The 11,185-nt window shown below is 33.1% G+C and overlaps 1 protein-coding gene across 1 annotated transcript; it reads left to right on the top strand.

The window, feature by feature from the left end:
- The first annotated feature begins 7,629 nt into the window (after nt 1-7,629).
- LOC132049715 (short-chain dehydrogenase TIC 32 B, chloroplastic-like) lies at nt 7,630-11,111 on the top strand. The gene is made up of 8 exons (XM_059440626.1): nt 7,630-7,964; nt 9,141-9,372; nt 9,594-9,673; nt 9,768-9,921; nt 10,002-10,080; nt 10,251-10,335; nt 10,420-10,466; nt 10,690-11,111. Exons 1-8 carry the CDS (start codon nt 7,853-7,855, stop codon nt 10,867-10,869), a joined length of 969 nt encoding a protein of 322 aa, XP_059296609.1. The 5' UTR covers nt 7,630-7,852; the 3' UTR covers nt 10,870-11,111.
- The last annotated feature ends 74 nt before the right edge of the window (nt 11,112-11,185 follow it).

The following is an 11,185-nucleotide window of genomic DNA, read 5'->3' as shown; positions in this document are numbered from 1 at the left end:
ACTCTTTTTTTTTCTTTTTTTTTTTTGCTGGATTGGCCTCTCATTTGGGGTGGTCTTTAATTTTTTTGCCCTTCAAATTGGTGGCCTTAATTTTTGGCCTACTCGCCTTTGCAAATTCTACCTTATGCATTTTGCAAATATGTCCATGTAAGGCAGAATTTGCAAAGGCAGAAGGTAAAAATTAAAGACCATCCCCAGCGAAGGGCAATCCTGCAAATTGCCCTATGGAAAACACTAGTTGATCTGTTAATGATGCTTTCTTTTATAACGACCTATTATACATGGTTACACAATATATATACGTTGTTTATATATAATTATATAAAGCAAATACATTGTTCATTCATAGTTATACAAAGCAAATACATTATACATATATGCATATGTATATGCATTATTTATACACCGCAATTTGAGTTGATTTCGTGTGTTTATACATGATTATACAAAGCATATACATTATATATACATTATATATACTAAGTGTGTGTTATGCATGTGTATATGCATTATTTATACACCGTAATTTGAGTTGATTTCGTGTGTTTATACATGATTATACAAAGCATATACATTATATATACAAAGTATATGTAATATCTATATATAGCTATACTAAACAAATACATTATCTGAACACCAATGATACAGTGGGCTTCATCATTTGCAAAGCTTAGTATGTGTGAGCCATATATATATGAGTTATTTCCCCATAGAAAACCCAGCCCGCTTAGCTCGAATAACCCTATAACCGGTTATGAGAGCTGGGACAAATGCCCCTTTCTTACCCTCAACCCGACCCCATAAGGGCACCGACCCGACATGCACTACCCCTGCCCACTTGATAGGTTTGCTTTTAAACTTATCAAGAATTATTTTATCATCTGAATTTTTAATATATGTTTGTTTGGAAAGCTATCCATGTAATTGGAATTGAGCGTAATTAAATTGCTTTGACATGTTTTGTTAGTGCCAAATAATTACATGGTCATCATGTAATTAGGAGGGATAATTACACTCTCCAATTCTCGGGGAGGCAAGTGCGGGGGTTGAGAATTGGGTGTAATGCAAGTTACTTTTTAATTTTCTAAAATATATTTTTATATTATTTATCTTTTATTTTCTTCTTCTTATTTCTCAACCTTTACTTCTTGTGATTCCATGTAATTATTCGTATAATTTTTTCTTATTTTCTTTATCTAGCGTAACTACGTTATTATTCTAGTTTTTGAAACTACACTTCCTAATACTAGAAAGAATGAGTCATTAACGAACTTGACATATAACGAGTGATGTTATTAAAATAGAATTCTGTTGTTGAAAGAGGTTATAGACTTAAATATGTTTTTACTTTATTTTGAATTATATTTACTTAAGTTATATTGGAACTTATTTTATATTATGTTGGAATTTGACATAAAAGTATCACGTTAAACCTTTTTTCTGAATTTTAAATTTAGGTTGTATTTTCGATTTCAGTTTATTTGCTTTATATTTTCGATTTCAGTTTATTTGCTTTAGTACTACTCACTTGTTGTTTTACATTGTATGTTGTTCATTTTCTACTTACAATTGATAATTTATTTTTTGTCAAACATTTAAATTATGGTTATGACTGTTACACCCGTATCTTAGAACTAAGGTTATAACCATAACATTAGAGTTTTAACAGAAAATTTGAAAGTTTGTACGTATTGCGAAAATGGTTGATATATAGGCCTACTGTGCACCCGCAATCCCTTGATTAGTTGGAATTTGAAAAATTACCCTTTATGAAAGTTGTAGTACGTAGAAATATCTTTCCAACCATACAAGGACCAGGAGTATCAAAGATCGGAACAGGGAGATATGATCGTCACAAGATGGCTAATAATAAGGCGCTTAAGATTCGATAGAATCAGCTAAGTTTTCGATACGTCTGCCTTCCAGCTCAATTTCGTGAAAATGCATTGATAATTTGAGAAAACTTAAAACGTGAAAGTTGTAGCCCTTTGAAATAGGTTTCCAACGATATATTGTGAAACCTGAACGGAGTTCTGTGTTAGGAGTTATGCCCATTTTACTGAACGTTGTCGACGAGCAGAAAAACGTGAAATTTTGACTAAGTGTAAAATGGACGAGGGAGCTCGCCCCAAAGCAAAGTAGGGGCAAGCCATAGACCGTGCTCAGCTAGGTAGGAGTCCAAAAGTGAAAAAAATTGAGAAAAATTGTCTAAGTGTACAATGGATAGGAGGCAAGGGCTCACCTTAGACCGTGCTCGGCAAGCCTTGGGGTCCAGAATGCCCTATGCTATAAATTCAACACTTAACTCGAAATTTCGTTTATGAGACACTCTAACTTCGTTCTAAAGCCCTAAGCAGCTGTTTTCCTCCTCTCCTCATCCTCCCACGTCAAGGAAGATCGCTCTAACAATTCCTATATAATTCTAACTTTAATTAATGATTAGTAACATGATTCTTCAACCAAAACATGGGATTTTCAAGGTAAATCCTTCTCAAGCAATTCAAAGCTAGATTTTTGGTGTTCTTCGTCAAAGAAGGAGTTTAGTTTGTTGGATTGGAGCGATTACAGGTATGTAGGGTTTCTATCTACATATGGGAACATAATTGTTCTTCCCCACGCCATGTTCTTCCATGATTATACGAAAGCTCATCAAAAACTGGGGTTCTAGACATGTTCATGAAAACCCTAAGTACTTGTACCATGATATACCATATTTGTATTAACAATTCGTCATTTGTATTAACAATTTGTTATTTTGTTCTTGATATTCCATAATCCATGAGAACCTAAACTTTACATTCCATGGGTTCTTAAATGCAAGAGATGAGCTATTATGCTTAGTTTCATGAAAATCCTACATGTCTCCATGTTTTCATACAAGATTATTATGTAATTATATATTCATGTTATATTATACTTATAATTCATGTCTACAAATCATGTCTAAGAAAACAATGGGCTCAGATGCCACCTATTTTCATGTTCATATTTTTGGGAGTTGCACAGATTACCGAGAAGACTCAGTTAGCCTGAAACTATGCTTGCCATCGTAGGATAAAGATCACTCTGCCAAGTTAGGACAATTCCTTCATGTTTTATTGATTGGATCCTCTCATGTCATGTCTCACACCCCTGGTAAGGAATGAGATTGCTCTGCTGATCGAGCCAAGTACCAGACTCCACGTACCCACTTGGTGATTCATGTTTTCGGTTATACTAATGCTCTCCCAACTAAAAATGCTTTTACTCATGTTATACACACACACACACACACACACACACACACACTCTCATGTCAGATGATACTCATGTTCATGTTCCTTACGTACATCGTTTCGCCGCTCTATTATTTCCATGTGTCATGCTTATTTCATTCAGTTGCTTTACATACCGGTACAATTCGAATGTACTAACGTCCCCTTTTATTTACTCGGGGGTCCGCATTTCACGATGCAGATTTACAGGACGACGGATCAGCCGTTAGACACCGTTCGTACGCTTTTTGCGAGCCCATCTCATTCAGAGTTTAGTAAGTACTTATATTTCATGTTAGTTTTGTAGTTAAGGTATACCGGGGGCCTTGTCCCGGTGAATATTTTAGCAATCAGACTCATGTCAGAAGTTTCATAGACTAGTCAATTATGTCATGTCAGATGTTCAGAGTCGTATAGCCAATATTGGCTTAGTATTTATTATATTTTCAGATTATTTTCGCATCATGTTTAAACAGTTCATTAGTATTATGATTACTCATGTTATTCAGACTATCCATGTTTTAAAGTTATATTCCGCATTCAGTTCATGCCCCATGTTGATTCAACAAGCCATGTGGTTCGTTCGCTCACATGCAGTCAGGCACCGAGTGCCGTATTATGCCCAGGCCATAGTTCGGGGAGTGACAATGACATTATATGTATAAATATTAACTTTTTGTCGAACATTCTGCTCATGATGTTCTTACAAAATGTGTGCATTTAATCTTTATAACTATTAAATTATAACTTACTAATTTGAAAAATATATGCTATTATTTTTCAAATATTATTTACAAATATGTGATTATTAATTAATATTACTACTATATATAAGGGGCAATGTAATGAGTTTTGTAGTACTTAGTTACATTGTAACTATTTAGTTGGTTCAACCAAATTGGTTTGCTCTTTCAAATTGTCCTTAGAGTTGCTATTTATTACTTCATGTATCAAAGTATATTCCAATATATCAAGATACTTTGAAACCCTTTTTGATAGCATATCTTTTTTCTATGTCTTATTTTTGCCTCTACTTTATTTCATTTTTACTTAGGTTGACACAATCAATTTGGTCAATATAATCAATTTTGAGCCCTTTAAAAATGCTAAAAAATTTGTTAAGAGTGATGATGTCATCTAATAAAAATAACTATGCACAAAGATAATCTAAAATGGTGATGATAATAACTTTGAAGAACTCATTTAGTACCGGAAGAGTACTCTATCGATCAAATTTTCTTTAGTAATTCTTAAATTACCATTAAATTTCTCTTGATCTTATTATTAGTCAAAAAAGGTTATTCTGAAAATATAAAGTTAAGTTTAATGATTTAACACAACTAAACAATAGAAAATAAATTTTAAAACTTTTTAACAATTAATATATTAAAATCTTGGAAAATAAAGAAAAAGAACCTTTAAATTTTATTCGATTTGCTTAATTAAGTGGGATAGAAAAGATAAAAGATGCTTACCGAGTGATCTACTCCTCAATCCCATAATTATTAAATATTGATAATCGCATCTTTCTTTTCTTGCAAACAATTTAATTTGTCAGAAATCATGTAAACCTTAATTGGTTGAGTAAGGAAGTTTTCCTTTAAGAATAAAACATCAATGAGTTAATATTGTTTCAAAGAATTCAATTTATTTTGAATTTAATCTAAACCTAGACTTTAATCACCATATTTGTTTTAGCATAAACCATCGTCACATGAAATTATGAGTAGTTAATCAATGGATAGCAAAACATGCTATTCCCACCTCTAACTAGAAATTATATGCTCACAAATTCATAAAATATAAAAATGTCCTTTTCAATTTATGACTATAGTCAATTTGAAATCATTCTGCATACTTTAAATTATGTTACTAAACATCAAGTTATCTCTATCTCTTTGATACCTATTTATCCCAAGCAAACTTGCTTTCTTATAACAATTCTTTTAGTAAATTATCTAATTATATGATCTAAAAATTTAACTAATGAATAATACATGATTAAGAAGTGATCATTTTAAAAGAGTTGTGCCTAAGAAATATACACTTTTTTTTTTTAATTAAAACATTATGAAGTGCATTAGTATCTTGATCTTGAGCCCGGGCTCAGCACGGGCTTCACTAAACTAGTATTTTCAAGAAACAATATGTATATCTTAAATACATAATTTAATATATCATTTATAATGACACATACTTGTCAAGTATTAATTTTTATTTTTAAACTACTCTAACTGTGTAATTACACATCTGTAACCAAACATTATGCTTGCAATTACATTGACAAATAAACAAGTCATCATAATTACTAGACTGTATAATTACTAGGATGTGTAATTCCTACCCTAGTAATTACACCAATTCCAATTACCATATGGCTTTCCAAACAGACTTATGTGTCAATCACATAAAAATATTCTATGGCCAGCAAAACTCATATGCTTCATTCAAATGCTCAAAATCTTTTTAATAGTAAAAATAAATTAGGACTTCTTTAACGTTAGAGGTTCTCAAAATCTCGTACTGATCTCTATTCTAGCATTCAAATTGCCAAATAAACCTTCACTCCTGTCAAATAGCACACCCAATGCAAGTATACTAGCACAATAAATCTTAATAACTAGTTTATAATTTGGTTACTCTAATTTGCTAGCAATATTTTACCTATTTATACGATATTATGGTAGGACATATACTCCCTAATCGATTTGGTGGGTGATAAGACCCCATGATGATTACAGGTATTTCTTCTTTACTATTTCTCAAATTATCAATAAAAAAGAGTTCAATAAGTATTACAATAAAAAGATTAAATAGCAGAGTCCAACAACGAAAATATAAGGAACAAAAGCTTAAAGAAAGTTGTAGGTTGTAAGTTGAAGCAGAGGAAAAGGTACATTTTTGGGGTGTAATTTATATGGCTAAATTAATTTTTTGGTGCTTTGTTATCCGTTGGAACTAGGAAGCTAGATGATGGTACGTAAAGTTTTTTTTTTTCTTCTTCTTGAGTTTATGTTATATATATTTTCGAAGTAAATTCTTTTTACACTGAGATTACTCATAAGTTATCTACATGTAAGTCTTCCTGAAATATAAAGTTTATAATCTTAAAAAAACAAACTAAGTTAGTACTAACTATAATTAATAAAAACAATCTGATAGTGTAAAATTTTATTACTAATGTACACTTCATTAAACTTTTTGTGTGTGCATTATGACTTCAACAACTGTGCTAGCCCGTCCTACTTTTCATATCCAACCACTGTTGCAATTTTACAAAAGATAGAGGCTGGCTACGAATGATATCCAGCACCAAAGTATTTATTAGTCCAATTATGACTTCAGAGTATATTAAAAAAAAAAAAAAAAAAAAAAAGAGCTAACAAAAGTATTGTGGTTTAGTAGCCCCACCAGATTTTATTATATATAATGGATTTTTATAGTAAACCTAGTGTGAAGCCAATACCAAAATTAAATTAAGAATTATCTAGATGATAAGGAGAAATTGTAACGGATGTGTGTTTAATTAATAAATGAACCAATAAAAGACAGTAGATACATATAATATTGTTTTAGTTTGTTGATAAAGTCCACCCTTTATTAGTTGTAAAAGCTCTAAAAGCAGCTTAAATAATGATGCATTAACTTAAATTTCTTACGCTTTTCATAAAGGATGAGAAGGTCCTACGCAGACATTCTGTTTTAAACTTAAATGTTTGTACATAGGACATTTACTTTTATAAAATATTGGTCGGGTAGAGTTCTACTTTCGAGTTTAAAATACTTAATAATGGTGTAAAGAGAAATGTATACAATCTGATCACATCTACTTGTAGTAGCATGTAACATACTTTATTTTCAATATTACAGATATCATCTTTTACATATATAGTAGATGTTGAATTTTATTTTTTTCGTGTATTTTTTTTTTTTTTAATATTTTGAATCTATTTAGTAAAAATTCTGATTCCACCACTAATTACATACACTCCCTCGGTCCCAATTTATGTGACCATCTTTCCTTTTTAATCTGCCCCGTTCACCTTTCTATAATTAGAAACAACTTAATTTTAAAGTTCCCCTTTTACCCTTAATGAAATAATTTATAGCCACACAAATATTTAAGATTTGTTTTAGACCATAAATTTCAAAAGTCTAATTTTTTCCTTAAAATTTGTGTCAAGTCGAACGGTGACACATAAATTGGAATGAATGAAATAATTGATAGTGAAAGATAGAATTGTAGTAATTCTTACATTTTCTTTTTCGTGCATATTCTTTTTCTTGGATCAACCTAAATATGGAAATACAGTTGAAAAGTTGGTGAAACTAATTACAGCCAGTGACCGAGTGGAACATTGAATGCCTCTATGTCTTTTTCTCTAACTAAATAACTACCAACAATCTCTCCAAATCTTACTTTCCCATTTTTGTACTCTTTAATTCTTTTCTTTTCTAACATATATCTCTTTATATAGGTTCTGCTGATCAGTTCACATGCATCACAAGTACATAGAATTTATTTCTCTCTCTCTTTTAGAGAAAAACAGAAACTCACAACAACTTTTTCTTCTTCTTAAAATAATAATAACAAGATGTTGAGGTTGATAACAGGTAGAAGAGGACCAAGTGGATTTGGATCAGCTTCCACTGCTGAGGAAGTTACTCAGGGAATTGATGCTAGCGCTCTCACTGTTATTGTTACAGGTTTCACTATTTCTTTTTTGCATCTTTAATTAATTGACACCTTAAGAGCAGTAAACCGAAGGATGGTCAGTTGAACACTTTTGGTCGGAAAACTATACTATGTATATACAAAAAAAAAGATTATATATCAGGCAAAAATTACTTTTTGTATATATATGTTAAACAGGTTTGAACACCTTTAGCGAAATTCCCTTTTCGCCATTGCTTATTTGCTTACGAGCTGATATCTCTGATGTGCCATGCATGGGCTTAGATTTTTACACAGATAATTACAAGCACATTTGCGTTTCTTTAACTAATCTTTTTTGTGGAAGAGATAATAAGAATAGGGGAAGGTCTTTGGTTTGTTCTGTGAAAATCGCTAAGAGTAATCTTTAAGGAATTAGGACCATCTTTTTTTCCCCATCACCTTTAGGACTATCAGTCTATGACTATCACCGCAGATTAGGACACATAACTGTATAGGCAAGAGGAAAACAAGAAAAAGTCAAACTTTCAAATACTCTTTTTCTAAACTTTCAACTAAGTGTATGTTTGGTATGAATGATTTTTTCCTTTTTTTATGTTTTGTAAAATTAAAAAATATTGTCCCAAGGGTACTTTTGTATAATTTAGGAAAATATTATAGGGCTGGAGGTAAGGTGGGTATAGTTGGAAGGGGATATGGCCTGGGTAGGGCACTGAGGAGTGCGGGGGTTGGGGGGTGAGCCAGGGGCGCGGGTGGCGGCAAGCAGGGGCAGACCCGAACCTCCTTCGGCAAAAAACGACCCTATATATACAAGGTTAATATTATTTTTTATGTATATATAGTAGTAGATGTTGAACCCCTTGAAATTTTGGCAATGCCACTAGCGGCAAGATATGCATGACATCCGCCTCTGTCAGCATACACCCCTATGAAGAGATACATCCAAATTTAAATCCTTAGAGACGGACTTATTAGCTAAATGACAATTGGCACGTACAATATGCCCGGTCACATCTTGTTACAGGCACGTGGTTATAGATGTGGTGCTTTTACGCCCTTAGAGACCACTTATTAGCTAAATGGCAATTGACACATACAATACGCCAGTCACTTCTGTTACGGGCATGTGGTTACATATGCGGAGTGTGGTGCTTTTGGTAAGTTTGACGTGATTTGTGTTCATTTTCTAATACTAATCTCTATAACAGGAGGTGCAAGCGGCATTGGATTTGAGACAGCAAGAGTTTTAGCTCTGAGGAGAGCTCAAGTCATTATTGCAGCAAGAAACTTGGAGGCTGCAAATGAAGCAAAACAGCGCATTTTGAGCGAAAACAGAGATGCTCGTGTTGATATTCAGAAACTCGACCTCAGCTCGTTGAAATCGGTCAAGGCATTTGCAGATAACTTCCTAGCACTTAACCTTCCTCTCAACATCTTAATGTAAGGCTCTTTCTTTTCCCTCACTTTGATCCAGTCATATATGGTTGGACATTGCATCTGTTACTGCTACCATTTTTCTAGAATAATTAGTTGTTTAGTTGTAAAAGGGGTCTAATAATTGATTTACTAGAATATTCAGTTTTTTGCTTGTACTAATACTTGAGTTATATGAGGAGTCATGTGTTACCATGTTTTTCTTTGAACCTACTTTGCGAAAACAGAAACAATGCAGGTATCATGTTCTGTCCATTTCAGCTTTCTAAGGATGGAATAGAGATGCAATTTGCTACTAATCATCTTGGTATAACGCGTAACTCCATATCAAGATTTTGGAGAGATCATTTTTCTCATGGATGTGACTCTGATTTGATTCTTTTTTGGGGGCGAATTTTCAGGTCATTTCTACTTGACTAAACTTCTTCTAGACAAAATGAAGGAAACAGCAAGAGCTACTGGTATCGAGGGTAGGATTGTGAACTTGTCATCAGTAGCTCACCTAATTTGCCCTCCTCAAGGAATACAATTCAACAATATCAATGAGAAAAAGAGGTAACCTTCACAAAAGTTGTATAGCAATGGTACATAGTGGAATCCATTTCTAGCTTGTGACTACTCGTTGTACTGATCAGTTATCAAGACAAAGTGGCATATGGACAATCCAAGTTAGCCAACTTATTACATGCCAATGAGCTATCCCGCCGATTGCAGGTAATTGGCTAAGTTTGAAGCATATTAGTACTAGCTGTCCCCTGGATGAATATTAAGCTAATGCGTTGTTGTCTATTTCATTATCTCCATTTGAGACAAATTAAAGAATGACATTTTAAAATTTTTTTACTCGAAGGGTATTAGAAATGCAATTCTGTCCTGAAATGCAGGAAGAGGGAGCAAATATTACTGTCAATTCAGTTCATCCTGGTTTGATAATGACAAATCTCATGAGACATTCAGCCTTTCTGATGAGTACGTATATATAACCCTCGCGCAAAAGAATTAGCTCGAGGAATTACTGAGCTTTAATTGGAATGTTTTTCTTCTAATTCGTAGGAATCTTAAGGGTTTTCACTTGTTTCCTTTGGAAGAATGTCCCCCAGGTAACAACTATATTGCTCGGTCTCTCCAAAAATGTTGCCTCATCCGTGTTCTCTCCAAAAATGTTGCCTCATCCGTGTCGGATCCTCCATAAATGCATAGATTTTGGAGGATCTGACATACACTTGACAGTATTTTTGAAGAGTCCGAACAACATATACAGTTTCTCATAGCATTTGAAAGCTGAAAAATACTTACCAATTTCAAAACTGAATTATTTTCCAGGGGGCAGCTACAACTTGCTACGTCGCTCTCCATCCAAGTTTGAAGGGAGTGACTGGAAGGTACTTCGTTGATTGCAACGAGTACAAGCCAAGCAAGCTAGCACAAGACGAAGTTTTAGCTCGGAATCTTTGGGATTTCAGCAATGATCTAGTCAATGCATCTCAAAATATTGATAAATAGAACACAGTCCTTGGAAATCCTGCATGTTATTATTACAGTTTAAAACCATATCTTGTGAAACTGTTGTAGAAGTTAGGAGGGTTAAGCTTCTTTGGCTCTGTTCCCAATTTATACTCTCTGTGCATGTTTATCTAAGCTAGCTACTTATGTTTTAAATGTACCTAAAAATTTAGGTTTTCGCTCTCTTCTCGGTTCTCAACTTTGTAATGACTGATATGTCTCTTAAATTTTTGTTAAACCTTTCCATGTGTAACAAGTTAGCTAGTTTATCGATTCACTTATAATGGTTATCAGTAGAACTTAGTTCCAAGCCCAT

The sequence above is a fragment of the Lycium ferocissimum genome, chromosome 3 (assembly GCF_029784015.1).
Source record: "Lycium ferocissimum isolate CSIRO_LF1 chromosome 3, AGI_CSIRO_Lferr_CH_V1, whole genome shotgun sequence".
In the NCBI taxonomy this organism is placed as follows: Eukaryota; Viridiplantae; Streptophyta; class Magnoliopsida; order Solanales; family Solanaceae; genus Lycium; species Lycium ferocissimum.
This window is presented reverse-complemented; position numbering and strand designations above follow the sequence as displayed.

Coding starts and splice junctions, on each gene's coding strand:
- LOC132049715 (XM_059440626.1), top strand. CDS start 7,853: ATGTTGAGGTTGATAACAGGTAGAAGAGGACCAAGTGGATTTGGATCA. Junction 10,336..10,419: donor ACATTCAGCCTTTCTGATGA/GTACGTATATAT, acceptor TCTAATTCGTAG/GAATCTTAAGGGTTTTCACT. Junction 10,467..10,689: donor TTTGGAAGAATGTCCCCCAG/GTAACAACTATA, acceptor ATTATTTTCCAG/GGGGCAGCTACAACTTGCTA.